The 16906-nt window shown below is 37.5% G+C and overlaps 1 protein-coding gene across 1 annotated transcript in view; it reads left to right on the plus strand.

The window, feature by feature from the left end:
• DOCK3 (dedicator of cytokinesis 3) overlaps positions 1–16906 on the plus strand; it is a 450567-nt gene that overhangs the window by 270772 nt on the left and 162889 nt on the right. Inside the window, exon 13 of the mRNA XM_036739628.1 lies at positions 16404–16492. Coding sequence (XP_036595523.1) covers positions 16404–16492 — 89 coding nt within the window. The remainder of the gene's footprint in view (positions 1–16403; positions 16493–16906) is intronic.

Here is a 16906-nt window from a genome sequence, read left to right on the forward strand (position 1 = left end):
ACTTTAAAAAATAGGCTAACTCAAATGGCAAAAGAGCTCCAAAAAGCCAATGAGGAGAAGAATGCCTTGAAAGGCAGAATTAGCCAAATGGAAAAGGAGGTCCAAAAGACCACTGAAGAAAATACTACCTTAAAAATTAGATTGGAGCAAGTGAAAGCTAGTGACTTGATGAGAAATCAAGATATTATAAAACAGAACCAAAGGAATGAAAAAATGGAAGACAATGTCAAATATCTCATTGGAACAACCACTGACCTAGAAAAGAGATCCAGGAGAGATAATTTAAAAATTATTGGACTACCTGAAAGCCATGATCAAAAAAAGAGCCTAGATATCATCTTTCAAGAAATTATCAAGTAGAATTGCCCTGATATTCTAGAGCCAGAGGGTAAAATAGAAATTGAAAGAATCCACAGATCGCCTCCTCAAATAGATCCCAAAAAGAAATCTCCTAGGAACATTGTCGCCAAATTCCAGAGCTCCCAGGTCAAGGAGAAAATACTGCAAGCAGCCAGAAAGAAACAATTTGAATATTGTGGAAAAACAATCAGGATAACACAGGATATGGCAGCTTCCACATTAAGGGATCGAAGGGCTTGGAATACGATATTCCAGAGGTCAATGGAGCTAGGATTAAAACCAAGAATCACCTACCCAGCAAAACTGAGTATCATGCTCTAAGGCAAGATATGAACTTTCAGTAAAATAGAGGACTTTCAAGCTTTCTCAGTGAAAAGACCAGAGCTGAATAGAAAATTTGACTTTCAAACACAGCAATCAAGAGAATCATGAAAAGGTAAACAAGAAAGAGAAATCATAAGGGACTTACTAAAGTTGAACTGTTTTGTTTACATCCCTACATAGAAAGATGATGTGTATGATTCATGAGACCTCAATATCATAGTAACTGAAAGGAATATGCATATATATGTGTATACATATATATATATACATATGTGTGTATCTATGTATGTATATATGTAGGTATATATATATATGCATATATATACACACACAAAGGGCACAGGGTGAGTTGAATATGAAGGGATGATATCTAAAAAAATAAAATCAATTTAAGGAGAAAAAAAATTATCCAGGAAAACTGCCGTGACATATTAGATCCAAAGGGTAAAATAGAAATTGAAAGAATCCACCTGTTGCCTCCTGAAAGAGAACCCAAAATGAAAATTCCCAGGAATATTATAGCCAGCACTCCCATGTCAAGGAGAAAATATTGTAAGAAGCCAGAAAGAAACCATTCTAATCTCCTGGAGCCGGTCAGGATCGCACAAGAATTAGCAGCTTCCACATTAAAGGGACAGAAGGCTTGAAATATATTCCAGAAGGCAAGAAATTAGAATTACAACCCCAAAATAATCTAACCAATAAAACCGAATATAATTCTCCATGGGGGAAATGGATATTTAATGAAATAGATGACTTTCAAGCATTCCTGATGAAAAGATCAGATCTGAATAGAAAACTTGACATTCAAACACAAGACTCAAGTTATGCATAAAAAGGTAAATATGGAAGAGAAATCAAAAGGAACTCTATAAAGTTAAACTGTTTAAATCATTATATGGGAAGATGATACATGTTGCTCCAAAGAAATTTATTTTATCTTTCATTTGTTAGGGTGGTTAGTAGTCTACATAGACACAGGGCACAAGTGTGAGTTGATTATATTAAGATAATGTCCAAAAAATGAAGGGGTGAGAAAGGGAGATGTGCTAGTGGAAGGGGAAAGGGAGAGGTAGAATGGGGAAAATTACCTCACATAAGAGAGATACACAAAGAAGAGCTTTTACACTGGAAGAGAAACTGGTAAAGCGGCAAGTAGTGCTTGAACCTCACTCTCATCAGAATTGGTTCAAAGGGGAAGAAAATATCTATACACTCAGTTGGGTATAGAAATTTATCTTACCCAACAAGGAAAAAAAGGGGAGAGGGTAAGAGAAAGAGTGTGGGGGGTGATAAAAGAAAGGGCAAATTAAGAGAAGTAGTACTGAGAAACAAAATGGACTTTTGAGGAGAGACAGGATAATGAGCAGAAGAAAATAGGTTGGAGGGAAATACATAGTAATCACAATTGTGCAGCTAGGTGGTGTACTGGATAAAATGCCAGGCCTGTTATCAGGAAGACTCATCTTCCTAGGTTGAAATCTGGCCTCAGACACTTACTAGCTGTGTGACCCTGGGCAAGTCACTTAATTCTGTTTGCCTCCATTTCCTCACCTATAAAATGAGCTGGAGAAGGAAATGGCAAACCACTCCAGTATCTTTGCCAGGAAGAGTCAGATACGATTGAAAAGGACACAACAACAACAACCACCCTGTGAATGCAATGGGACGAGCTCACCCATAAAATGGAAGTGGGTAGCAGAATGGATTAGAAACCAGAATCTAATAATATATTGTTTACAAGGGATACACTTGAAAGCAGGTTAAAATAAGGAGGTGGAGCAAAATCTATTATGCTTCTGCTGAAGTTAAAGAAAAAGGCAGGGATGACAATTATGATCGCAGATGAAGTAAAAGCAACAGGAGACCTAATATAAAGAGATAGTCAAGGAAACTACATTTCGATAAAAAGTACGATAGACTAGGGCTGTCCAACCTTAGGTTTTTATTGAAACAATAGACAATATATTTTGATTTGCCATTTTAGTGAGAACTCTGCCATAACTCGGCTTTGTCTACTAAAGCATTTATGTAAATTTCTATGATTGTAGGCAGCCGCATAAATCGAACTGAGGGCCGCGTGTGGCCCACAGGCTGCATTTTGGACAGCCCTGCCATAGACGATGAAGCAATATTAAAAAATGTTTAGAGCAAGTTTCTCTGATAAAAGCCTCTTTTCTCAAATATGGGGAACTGAGTCAAATTTATAAAAATAAGAGCCTTTCTTCAATTGATTGTCAAGGGATATGAACAGGCAGTTCTCAGAGAAAGAAATCAAAACTATAGTCATAGAAAAATGCTCTAAATCACTATTGCTTAGAGAAATGCAAATTAAAACAACTCTGAAGTACCACTTCACACCTATCAGAAATAACAAATGCTGAAAGAGATGAAAGAAAATAGGTACGCTAATGAATTGTTGGTTAACTGGTCTAGCCATTCTGGAGGGAAAAAATTAAAACTATGCCCAAAGGACTATAAAATTGTGTATACCCTTTGACCCAACAATACCATTGCTAGGTCTATACCCCCAAAGAGATTAAAGAAAAAGTAAGAGGACCTATTTGTACAAAAATATTTATGGTGGCTCTTTCGGTGGTGGCAAAGAATTGGAAATTTATGGGAGGCACATCAATTGGAGAATAGTTGAACAAGTTGTGATTGTAATGGAATACTATTGTACTATAACAAAGGATGAGCAAAATAGTTTCAAAAAAATATGGGAAGACATATGACACTGATGCAAAGAGAAGTGAGTAGAACCAGCCGTAACAACACTATAGTAATGATAATCATCCATGAAAGACTTAGCTATTCTGATTAATGCAATGATGCAAGACAATCCCAAAAGATTAATGATGAAATATGATAGAGAACCAATGAACTCTGAGTGCCCATTAAAGTATAATTTTCTTACTTTTTTGCAACATGGCTAATGTGGAAATGGTTTGCATGATTTCACATGTATAATTGATATCATATTGTTTGCCTTCTCGAGGGGTGGAGGAGGGATGAGAGGACGAGAGGAAATTTGGAGCTCAAAATTTTTTTTAAAAGAATGTTTAAAATAAATAATATTTTTAAAAGTTAAATACAACAGCATTGTAGCTTCATCGTTTCTTCATTTTGTCTTCCATCAATATCTCATGCATTGCTTACCAAAGAACTCAACCCTGTGACTTACTCAGGCAGTCCTTGGCAGGATTTCCTTCTGTAGTTGCCTACCATAGAGTGTGAAGCTGAATTATTTTTATCTTACTTGTCAGGAAACCAGGCTTTCAAGGTGATCAGTAGATAAATCAGCACTGTCTTTTCAATAGGGTATTTTTGGTACACGGATCAGATAATTTCTTCAAGATTTAAGCAGATAGTATATGGATAATAATGGATAGACATGAACCATAGGAACCCATCCAGAAAGGATCATGTTGGCCCATTGCTGTTGAGAGATTAGTCTTAGTACCCTTTTTTAAACCAATAATAGGGCATTTATTAGCAATGAAATATATTTTTCTTGTGGTCAAATGATCTTTATAAAGCACTTAACATGGTGCCTGGCACAGAGTAGGTGCTATTAAAATGCCTGTTCTCTGTCCTTATGGTCCATGACTGATTAGCAAAATAAAAAGTTGTAAATTCTCAGTCATTTACATACTGAATTTAATTCGTCGCTGCTCTTCCCTTTCCTCGTTGCAAGATTAAATAGCATCAATTTACTGATAATGAACAGAAATGAGCTCTGCTGACAGATATTTATTGAGCACTTACTGTATACAACATATTGGCCCTAAAGGCCATTACCCAGAGTTTAGCTTGGTGGAGATTAAGACCATAATAAAAACCACAGTAAATCATGTCATCACAAGGAGATAGAATTTCAATTTGGATCCAGAAAAATGGGATCAGATGTTAAATGTATTTAAGACTTAGAAGGTTTTACTCCAGCTGGAAGCCTGGCAGTATTAGAATACAATCACACGCAAGCCTGGCAAATTCCTAGGGCTATATCCATCATGATTAAGAAAAGATTCCCAGCTGGTAGGCAGTTCCAGGATTGAGAGCTCACTGTTTCCTGCTGCCTTTCAAAGTACAGAAATACCAAGAAATGCTTGTCTTATTCATAACCTAGACCACTCCTCACCCCTTCCCAGTTCAACATTTGGTGAACACCTTCTATGTACTGAGAAGTTAAGTTGATTCTAGATTAGAAATCAAGAGGAGACCCAAATTGAATGATACTAGGAACACAGATGTCAAGAGGCCACATAGAGTAGAAATAGCTGTTGGTGGTAATATTCAGAGTTCTTCTCACTAGGTAGAGACAGTCACCATTCCTGACCGGGCTTCTCATGTGCTCAGAGATTACAAACCAGAGACTAGGCCTAGAATTTGGCAATGGACTTTTCATGACATCTCTCATGAACTTTGGAGAGTATGAAAAATAATGACCTCTTTTGATAGTTACTGGCTCCACCTGTTCCGATCAACTCCCTACTATTTGTTACTCCATAACAATCACTTGAAATTTCATTTTGTGCAGAAATTGTGCTTTTGTGTCTTAAATCATTATCCCCCATTGAAATCCTTTTTCTGCTAGTTTGAACCTTCTTCTTCTGGGGGAAACTCCGGTAATGCCAATAGAATATTGTTAGTCAATAATCATTTATTAAGGACTAACTATACGGCAAGTACTGTGCTAAATACTGCAGATACAAAGAAAGTAAAAAATATGGTATTTGCCCTCAAGGATCTCACATTCTAATGGGTGGGGCAGGGGTGGGGTGTTACAATAAGCAAAAAAAGTGCGTACAAGATATATACAGTGTAAATGGAAGGTGAATCAAGAGGGAAGGCATAAGCAGTGATGGAACCCAGGAAAAACCTCCTGCAAAGGGTGAGATTTGAACTGAGTCTTGAAGCAAGCAAAGACAGTCAGCAGGGAAATGAGAAGGGAAAGTAAGAGGTGGAGTGTTACATGTGGACCAGTTTAAAAGTCCAGTGTCATTAGATCATACAGTATGATGAGGAGAGTTAAGAGTAAGAAAATTGGAAAGGTAAGAAGGAGCCAGGTTGTGAAGAGCTTCAAAATCAAAAAAGATTTTTTTATCATTCTCTTTTTTAATTTTGAGTTCCAAATTCTCTCCTTCCCTCCAGCCCATCCCCTAACCCACTGAGAATCAATGTGATATCAATTATACATATGAAATCATGCAAAACATATTTCTATATTAGCCATGTTGCAAAAAAAAAGTGAGAAGCATAAAGAAAGTTAAAAATATGCTCCATCTGCACTGAGAGTTCATCAGTTCTCTCTCTGGAGATGGATAGTATTTTTCATCACAGATCCTTTGGGATTGTCTTGGATTATTGTATTGATGAGAATAGCTGTCATTCACAGTTGACCATCAAACAATGTTGCTGTTACTGTGTACAATGTTCCCCTGGATCTGCTCACTTCACTTTTTGTCAGTTCATATTCCCAGTTTTTCTGAAACCATTTCTCTCATCACTTCTTATAGCACAATAGTATTTCACCACAATCATATGTCATGACTTGTTCAGCCATTCTCCAACTGATGGGCATTCCCTTAACTTCCTATTCTTTGCCACCACAAAAAGAGCTGCTATAAATATTGTTGTGCAAATAGGTCCTTTTCCTTTTTCTTTGATCTCTTTAAAATACAGACCTAATGCTGGGTCAAAGGGTATGCATATTTTATAGCCTTTTGGACATAGATCCATATTGTCCTCCAGAATGGTTGGGCCAGTTGACAACTCCACCAAAAGTGTATCAGTGTCTCAATTTTTCCACATTCCCCTCTAGCATTTGTCGTTTTCCTTTTCTTTCATGTTAGCTAATCTGATAGGTCTAAGGTATTACCTCACTGTAAAAGATGATTTTATATCTGGTCTTGGGCATAATAGGGAACCGTAGGCATTTATTGAAGAAGAGAGAGGAGCATTACGTGACCAAACTTAAACTTTAGGAAAATCACCTTGGCAGTTGAATAGATGATGATTTGGAGTGGGAAGAGACTTGAGGTAAGAAGACCAACTGGAAGGCTATCAAAGTAGTCCAGGTGTGAGCTGATAAGGGCCTGCACCAGTATGATGGCTATGAAAATAGGAGACCTATATGAGAGAAATTATGGGCTTGGCAACCAATTAGATATGTGTGAGGAGGATAGCCTTTTCTTTCAGGAAATCAACAAACTACCCACCACTATTGCTGAGACAATTAACCTTTTTCCATTTGTAAGGTCTGTAAGTATATTCAAATTTGTGAGAGATTTCATTATTTGTGGCTAACTAAGAATGGAGATGGGCAATTATTCTTTATCGCATGCTAAAAACAAAAGCTCAAAATGATCAAATGAATTGCAAATCTCATATCCAAACAAACTGAAAGGTGGATTTTTTTAAATCAAAGAATACCATGTCACGGTATTAGACATGTCTCATCAATATGTCATAGGTTTAATGAATCCACCAGTATGCTTAAAAGAAACATCTTCATTATTCACTTGAATATATTATACAACTGGTAGAAGAGAATAAAATTATCATTATATTCAAGTGAAGTGCTAATCTCTCTAGTTTTAAGAGAGAATTTGATAGTATAGCACCAAAGAAGACTGACATATAAAACTGGGAAACTTGACACTTTTCAGAGATCTCCTGGTGGGAAACCAGTAACTATTAGGAAAATTGCCAGTTGAAAGAAGCAGAGGTCAGGAAGAACAATCCAAAATTGGAAAGACATATCATACAACAACTGATATGTGATATGAACCATCAGAACACTTGTTTCCAACACATATTAAATTATTTTTAAAAGAAGGATTATCTCAAGCAGAAGAGGGGACAGTTGTTCCAAAATAAATGTCCTTTTGTAAACTTTTTTAGCCCTTCTCTTGCTGCTGGAGATCTCTGGCACATGGTAGAAGCTTAATAAATGTTTATTGACTGATCATTCCCCAGTGCTAAGCTTATATGGCTTATAGGTTCTGTGGTGAAATTATCTTGCAAAGGTAACAAAACACCACAACTATAAACTCAGTGCTTAAGAAAATAAAAGGTTTGATTTTATTTTAAAACTATTTAATAATTTATGTAAAGCCACAAAATGGAAATAAATGTTCACACAACCAATAATGTCCATTCTTTTACCCTATTTTTCAAATTATTATACAGGGTGTCCCAAAAATCGTAGCGTAGTTTAATCTATTAAAGCTTTTTTATTTTGAAATATGAGCCATATTTATGTGAATTTTCTTTATTTCTCTGTCCTTTATTTTATTCCTTAAGGGGGACTCAAAGTCCTTCTGATTTTTAATATTGTACCTCATTTCTCACTGTTGCCTGGCTACCTGAGTCTATTCTTGTGTCCTCAGTGCTTTGAAAAGCTCTGTTTCATGATGTTTCTTTTCCACACATTCACACTAGAATCATTTTGTCTTTCAGAATTTTGTAAATGTTTTTCAAGGTAAAGAGGGCTTGGTGCTTGTTCTTTACACCCTGGGCCACTACCAGCAAATTCATTTATTCATCCAGGAAGCTGGATCACATATGATTGCATTCTGTCTGGGTGGCAATATAGAAAATAGTAATAATATATTCAAGCTATATTCTGTCACATGGTTTCAGGGAAATCTGAAGACAAAGGGAAAGTGGAAGTTAATAGCATCTTAACTTATTCCAAACACTCCCCAGAAGTATCTAAATCCTAGAAGTGCTAGTAAATAATCCTTCAGGATTTGTTCAATTGTGAAGTATAAATTAATGGAGAAAAATCATGCCTAATTTGGTGCTTTAGAATGAAATCATGCCTGCATCCTCTGCATGTTAAATTCATTATTGACATTCATTCATCCGTAGCCACTAAATAAGGGAAGGTCTGAAGAACAGACCCCAAAAATTAGTTGTTTCAAATGTGTAGTTGGAATTTCCTATGTGCGTTCTAAAGATTTTAACATGAACAACAATATATAGAGTATGTTATTGATAGCCGTTGGTTAGGTGGGGGTGGATGGAAGGAGGGTTTCTTTTTATGTTGGACAGAGCTATAATAATTCTAGTGATGATTCCAACAGCATCTTTAGCTCCCTGTACTTGCCCACTTATCCATCTCTAGATGTAAGAAACACCAACTATGAAATATCCCACAAAAACCTTGAATATTAACCTGTTTACTGAGTGTATAAAGCATGGTTTTCAGTTGGAAGATTGGTTTGGGAATAAAGAGATGGCATGTGTTTAGGCTATACACAGACTTAATAACACCATTTGAGGAGGGTAGAGTGTTTTGGGTATTGGGGTTTGGGGCTGGATTTGCTTTGGTTTTGTTCAGTTTCCTGTCCTTGTGTTTCTGAGCCAAGAGGCTCCAGACCTTGTCTGAACTTCCAAGGAACTACAGCTATATGTATAATGACCATCTTACAGAGGGATCATTCCCTTTGGTTTGGGAAACTATGGATGATGAGATTTCATAGACCTCAGCCCAAGGTCTTGAGTAAGACAAGGATCAAGCCTATCAACCCCAAGCTAGGTCCTTTGGTTTTGAAGGATAAAATTGATCAGAACATCATGGCCCACTTGGGAAGCTGAAGTTTTTCCTGCACATAGGGGAGTGCTTAGAAGACTCCATGTCTGGACTTCTACTTTATTCATTGACCTGCATCCTGGCTTTTGGCTCTTAGCCCGGTGGGATTAGCAGTGAGTCCAAAACCAGAACCCCCATGCGCTGGTGCAATAGGCCTTTATTTGAAAGGCCGTAGGTGCCCAGTCAGTAGCTATGCTCCTTTATCTTACTATAAAACCAAGAACCAGCTGACTCATCCCGAGATTTAATCTGAATAAATTTGTTTTCAGGTGTATAAGTTTTATGTGGGATATATGTCTTTCATTTTTCTGGTGTAGCTACTGATCACAAAATCACCCACTTAGAAAGCAATTGCTGCTAAATAAATAAATGGTGGGAAGGAAAAAATAAGCACCTTGAACCCCAATTGCTGTGATTTAAAATGAAATACTGAATTGACTCATCTGATATTTCAGAGAGCCGGCAAGTTCTAATGAAATATATCAGTACCAATTAGAAGTCTTATACTGTTACTTAATCTAAAATCAACCAAAGTATTTGTTTTTGAGGAAAGCCTCATAGCTCAAGTTATTTGTTGCCTGGGTTAAATAGACTCAAAAGATGCCAAAATAAATTATTTGCCTGTTTTGAGAAAATAATCCCTTTAGAAGTTATTTTTATTTGATGATCACCACCTTTTCAAAAAATAATAATTTCTAAAGAAATTTAGGGTTCTGGAAGGAAAAGATTAATGTAATTAATTATTTGAGAAAATTATTGATTGTTAATGGAGATGAAAGTTGCTTGTGCTATTGACATTTCATGAGTAAAACAGGGATTTTGTTAGAGATTTTTTGGGGTGTTTTGAAATACGAGGATTTTGTTTACACTCAGTAATAGATCTTGGGGTAGCTGAGGTTAGGAAGGTGGTGGTTTATTGCTGTGTATGGTTGGTCTTTTGGGCAATATAATAATAGGTGCTGGAGGTTTTTCTGTTTGTCAGACACAGATGGTAAAGCAGTTTGGTCTAAATATGGGCTTAATAAACACACTTCTTGTAAAAGGTAAAGGCTGCTGGAATAAAAGATAGCCAAATTGCAGCCTTGAAATGATTAAGGTCACTAAAGTGTTAGAAATGACTATAGTAATCACGAATACATTTGACCAACTAAACTTAAAAGCAAAAAATGTTGGTAACAATAAAAAAGCAAAATGGGCTGCTTGTTGCAAAGAGAAATGTAATGCTTTTGAAAAACACAAAGTAAATACTTCTAGAAAGTGAAATTGTATTAAATTAACAAGGGCAGCTAGGTGGTGCAGCAGATAGGCTGCCAGTCCTGGAATCAGTAAGATCTGAGTTCAGATCAAGCTTCAGGCCTCAGACACTTACTAGCTATGTGACCCTGGGTAGGTCACTTAACCCCATTTGCCTCAGTTTCTTCATGTAAATGAGATGTTTCCTCATGTAAACTCATTTTACATGAGTTTCCTCATGTAAAATGAGATGGAAAAGGAAATGGCAAACCACACCAAGAAAACCCCAAATAGGATCACAGAGAGCCAGACACAACTGAAACAAGTGAACAACAACAAAATGCTTAACTAGAGGTCCTTCTCCACTAAGTCTATAAATGAAGTCAGGTTGGTAGAAAAGTTGTAATAGGAATTTTTGCACCTGGAGCAAGAAGCAAGAAAGATATCCTTGGTTGGGGGAAGATGAAACAGAAATCTTGGGACACTGGCACCATGGACAGGGACTTATTCCTGCTGCTTCTCTGTAGCTTCATATTTTAGCTAATTACTTTTGCTTCCTAGCTACGAGTTAAACCGTGTGTGTCTGGGAGGCCCTTCTCCATCCACCTGCCTCTTTCTGCTTTCTTCTTCTGCCTCTTCTTTCCACCATCATAGTGCAAGTGTCTAGTCACAGCAGCACCATCAGATAAGCTCTTGGTGCTGATGATAAGGCCAAGCTTTAGTCAGTGAAGCAACAAAGGACCATAACCCTCTTCTGAGGACAAAAGCAGTAGAAGCAGTACTTCAAGGCTTTGGGTCCAAACCACCCTAGAACAAGTAGACACTTGTTGCTCCTTCTTACCACCATCATGTCTGTTAGGAGGGAGTGGCAAAAGGGAGTGTCACAAGATTGAGTATGGAAGAAAGAGAGGCACAGACCCTCACTCACTACACTCCCATTTTGTGATATTATCTGGCTCCCAAATACCTATCTTCTCTTATCACTCTTAAAGAAGCCCTAGACACAGGAGGAAAAGGTCAAGACCCTCAGGAGATTATAGAAATATCATTTCAATGGGAGCACTAAAAGCTTACAGGTCCCCATTGACCCTGTCATGGACTAATACAAGAATGACACAATACTCAATATCCCAAGAAAGTAGCTTCAGGACCCCATAGGGGCTCAGCCAAGATATTCCCTCTAGAAATGCATAGTGCCTGGTTCTAACATAAAGTTCAAAGTCAGGAAATAGATTGGAAGAATGAGCGAACAAAAGTCCCACCACAAAAAGCTATTATGGCAATAGGGTTGCTCAGAACACAAACCCGAAAGAAGACAATACTTCCAAAACATCTACACTTAAAGCCTCAAAGAAAAATATGGCTTAAACATAATTTCAACTAGAATTCCTAGTAGTGAAGCAAGAGTTTTTTTAAAGAGTTTTTAAAAAGAGTTTAAAATGTTTAATAAATTAAATGAGATCACTAGAAGAAATAATTGGAAAAGAAATGAGTTATGGAAGAAAGACCTGAAAAGGAAATGAACAGTCTGACACATAAAGTACAAAACCTTACCTAACAAACAAATTCCCTGAAAATTAGAATGAACCAAATAGAGGACGAAGCTATTTGTGATCACTGCTTCCATTTCTACAGTAAATTCTTACAAATCATGCTGTAATATGTTTAGAATTTTTATGGGAATTGAAGTAAAGCCCACTGGCTTGACTCTACCCTCTTCTCTTTTTAAAAAGTAGAGGCAATGCTTACCATTCCCCTGCCAACATTCTCTGTCTTTTTAAAACTGCCACTGCCCCCAAAATCACTTCTACCAGTTCTTTAAACACCTGACACTTGGTTCATCCAGACCTGGTGAATCAAACTCATTGAGAGAGACAAGGTGGCATAGTGGGAAGTGTGCTGCACTTAGAGTCAAGAAATTTGGATTCAAATCTGACCTCCAACCTCTGGCAGTTATGAAATACATGCTCATGAGCATATCTCTAAACCTCTCAGAGGCTCAGATCCCACATCTGTTAAATGAGGATAATAACACTAGCACTAACATACCTAACAAGGTCATCATAAAGAAAATGCTTTAAGAAGCTTAAATAATCATTCCTGAAGGCAGATAAGTGTTCTCTTACTTACTATTCCCCTGCTCATCTTAGTTTCAATTCCATGTTCAATTTCTGTTCCATCATTTGAGTCCAAAGAACGTTCTCTTTACTAGTAATAATAGCTCACATAACACTTAAAGTTTTACACAGTTTGGCATGTTACATATAATATTTCAGTTGATCCTTATAACCTGATGAAGTAAGTCCTATCATCATCCCCATTTTACAGAAGGGGAAATTGAGATACAAAGAGGTTAGGTGACTTGCAAAGGGACATAAAACTAGAATGATCTGAGACAAGATTTGAACCTTAGTCTTCCTGATTTCATGTCCAACACCCTCTCTGCCCTATACTATAGTTGCCTCAAATAGCTGTATAGCTCTGCCTTTATTCTGCTTTTTTTCATTTGTTACCATCCCATCCACCACTATCAACAAACCCATCCCTAATTTGATTTTCTTCTTGCCCACAAAGAAACTCTTTTTATTTTGTTTACTATATTCTCTCACCTAAGCTTGTTTTGAGCTTTAAAGTTCTGATACTTTTCTTTTACAAAGTGCCAGTCTTTTATATTTGTCCTCAGTTAGCCACCTTTTTTCCGTCTTTCCCACTTGTCTTTGGAAGTCTAAATGTGTCAATGAGTTCCAATTTCCTCAGAAGAGGTGATTTTTTTCCCCATTTCCCTTTCCTCATTTTGTTTTCCTACTTGCTCAATAAATGGGCTTTTATTCTCCAATAACCATATATCTTTCCATTATCAGAAAACCAAAATCTTTCATATTATCTTATTACTGTGCTTATCCATTCAGTCGTAGTCTTAGAACACTTAAAAATCTAATGTATAGCTGTTGATTGAAAGAAATGACCGCTTGCCTTTTAGAGAACAGCCTGTTCTGTAGTCTTACAAAGCCATAAGCATGAAAATTTTGCAATGGGAAAATAAGTTTGACATGACAGGGTTTGGTTTTAATGCAGTTCAATTTTTCCTGGATATTGTATCATTTAAAAAGAAAAATGCAGGTAATTGACACTCTGTCATGTTTAACTTGTTCTCAATGAATAACAAGAAAATAATTCTTGTTTTAAAGGCTCTGGGCCAATCGCCTCCTTCAGTTTGCTACCCTGCCTTCTTCCTTGGCTGCAAACTATAGTCTGTGAAGGCAAGAGGAGAGCCAAAGAATACTTAACTTGCTTGAGTCCTTACCTTCATTTAATAATTTTTATTGTATGCCTGAAGTGAGTAAGATGGCACCTGGTCAGTCTCCCCTATCCTCAAGGCACTCCCCAACAGCTCCTCCCTCTGACTCTACAGTGGAAAGCCAGCGTACTTGACTAGGGCGGTAAATTAAAAACAAAAAGGAAAAGCCAGAACCAGTTGATACTGCCTCACCAATATCTATCAATGCCTTTCAGCAAGCATTTTTAAAGCTTCCACTAGGCAAAACTCACATAAAAGTAGTCCCTGGCCTTAAGGAAAGAGCTTACATCTACTGGGAAAGTGGCATAGTGGATAGAGTGCCTGGCTTGGAGTCAGGAAGACCTGAGTTCAAATCTAGCCTCAGACGTTTACTAGCTATGTGTCCCTGGACAAGTAATTTAACCCTGTGTGCTTCAGTTTGCTCATCTGTAAAATGAACTGGAAAAGGAAATGGCAAGCCACTCCAGTATCTTTGCCTAGAAAACCCCAAATGGGGTTATGGAGAATCTGAGATAACTGAACAACAACAGTAATATGCAGATACAGGTGCAATGTTTTAAGTTCTCTTTATGCTAATAAAGCATATAAATTCTGGGACAAGATGGACTAATTTTCCAAAGTTAACAAAAGAATAAAAGAAAGTCCAGAATCCGAGTAAAATATATGCAAAATTTGCATTTGAGTACTTCCCAAACTGTTGGTGTAATATTTCCCTACCTTATTAAGTGATCTAGGAACATTCTAGCTTGAGGGAGTACCAAAAGATTTTCTTCATTTGTTTTTCTTTGTCAGCACTCTTTCTACACAGACCCAGCAATGGCTGTTGTTTCCAGAAATCTCTAGGCAGGTTGTTTCAAGCAAGTGTTGACTGAAGCTTGGAAAGTGACAAGGAGAGCTCAACAGGGAGACCGATCCTTCCCATCTTGTTAACACCTGGATACTTCCTTAATGTATTGATTGGTTTGACAAGTAGAGACATAGTACAAGTCAAGTAGTGAAAAGCTGAAGAACCTTTCATCCCAATTCCAAAAGGAATATGACTAAATAGGAACTGCTCCCTTTCAAGGCCACCATCTCTCCTACTATGGCAGCCACTAGGAACAGGAAAGCCACAAACTATAAACAGTCACCAATGCTCTTGGCTCTCAAATATGTTCCCCTTCCTAAGCTCAGGCTCTTAGGAGTCCCTGTATTCCCTTAAAATTCAGCTCGAACAGCCCCTTCTGCAGATAGCCTTTCTCATCCCCCCAGCTCCTACTGCCTTCCCCTCTAAGAGTACCTTCCATTTTCTCTGTGGTTGGGATGAGCTAATTTATGTACATGGGGGCAGCTAGGTGGCATAGTAGAGAGTGCACTGGGGTCTAGAATCAGGAAGACTCATCTTCATAAGTTCAAATCCATTTACTAGCTGTGTGACCCTGGGCAAGTCACTTAACCTTGTTTGCCTCAGTTTCTCACTGTAAAAATGAGCCAGAGAAGGAAATGGCAAACCACTATAGTATCTTTGCCAAGAAAACATGAAAATGGGGTCACAAAGAGCTGTACACAACTTAAACAACACAACAACAAAAAACAACTTATATACATTGTCACTCGAATGTAAAGGGCGTGGACTATTGTGGGGGGAGGGATGTCCCCAGTACTTAACAGATTGCTTGATTCATACTAAGTGCTTAATAAAGAAATGCCTGTTAGTTAATTGACTTAATCATTTACAGCAACAACTGACTGTAATTATGCAGGTTACCCTCAATGGAATAAAAACATTTTATAATCAATGATTGTCAGTAGTTTTAAATATCTGACTGTCTTCCCTGGTTACTGCGTATCTAAACATTTTCATTTTCCAACCTATAAAATTGGATTTAAACTTAAAGGTGGATTTAGATTTTAAAATTTTATTTGCCTACAGTTCCCAACTGAAAGCTGTATCATACTGGACTGTGTAAATAAGGAAAAATCTTGTGTGGTTTTTGAGCAAGCACACAGAACTCTTGATAGTTGTTGGGGAGGTGACAACTTTCTCATCAAATGGAGTTTGTTGGTTTCTTTTAAGGGTATCTTCAAGAAAAGGCTCAGAGTAACTAGTTGAGGGATTGTTCTGTGGACAATGTTTAGGTGAGGATGGAGGTCTCCCATTGTCTGAAGTAATCCCAAGTGGGTGTTGTGAAAGTTGAAGGTATAGTGTTATTGTTTGGGAAGAGAGATGGCTGTGCTATTGTCTTTTGACCCCTCTCCTTTAAATGTCAACATTAGAATTCCCTTTCCCCTTTCTTTCCTCAGTTCCTTCTTTGCCCAAACCAAATGAATAGCAGGAAAAGAATTTACTCCTACTTGTTGAGGTACCCAACCAGCTCTGTTTAGGATTCCTCCTCCATGCTTAACGTAAACTGGTTTTGAAGTCAGAGGACATGTAAGTGAATCTTGGCTCTGATGCTTCCTCCCTGTATGTTTGGATAGCTCCTTTAACCTTTCTAGGTTTCTAGGGTTGATTTAGATGACCCATAAAGCCCCCTTTAGAACCTTAATCAATTTTGAATCAAAGTAAAATGAGAGACAGTAACACATTTGATTTTTTTATTTCAGATGCAACAATGAAAATGAATGGTACCAGGTCCATGAAAATATCATCCGAAAGTCTAGCACAAAGTACACTGCCCCCAGCTCCAACTACGGTAATCTATTTCTTTTGAATAGGATAACTTGCTGAAGTTTGCATGATAGGGCTCAGGCCATGCAGCCATCCCAATGTCTGCTCTTAACTTTTATGTCACCTACTTGTTCTCTCTCCATCACACTCCGGATATGTGACTTGAGGTCAAGCCTGATTGTGCCTTTCCTTTGTCTGGGCTGAGGAAATGTGTCATTGGAGTCATCCTATTAAGACTTGGGTTTTCTTGAACAAAACCACCAGCTCAGAATTAAATTGGTACTTAGTAAAGTCACTTCTTTTTCAGTTACTGTTCATTCTGTGTGTCATAAGGAAACCACGTCACTAGTCAGTGTCAATGATTAATCTAGCAATATCAGTCATTATAGTTTGAGAATAGAAAAATATTTCCCTCCAAGTGACTTTTATCTCTTTCCTG

This window comes from Trichosurus vulpecula, chromosome 9 (assembly GCF_011100635.1).
Source record: "Trichosurus vulpecula isolate mTriVul1 chromosome 9, mTriVul1.pri, whole genome shotgun sequence".
NCBI lineage: Eukaryota > Metazoa > Chordata > Mammalia > Diprotodontia > Phalangeridae > Trichosurus > Trichosurus vulpecula.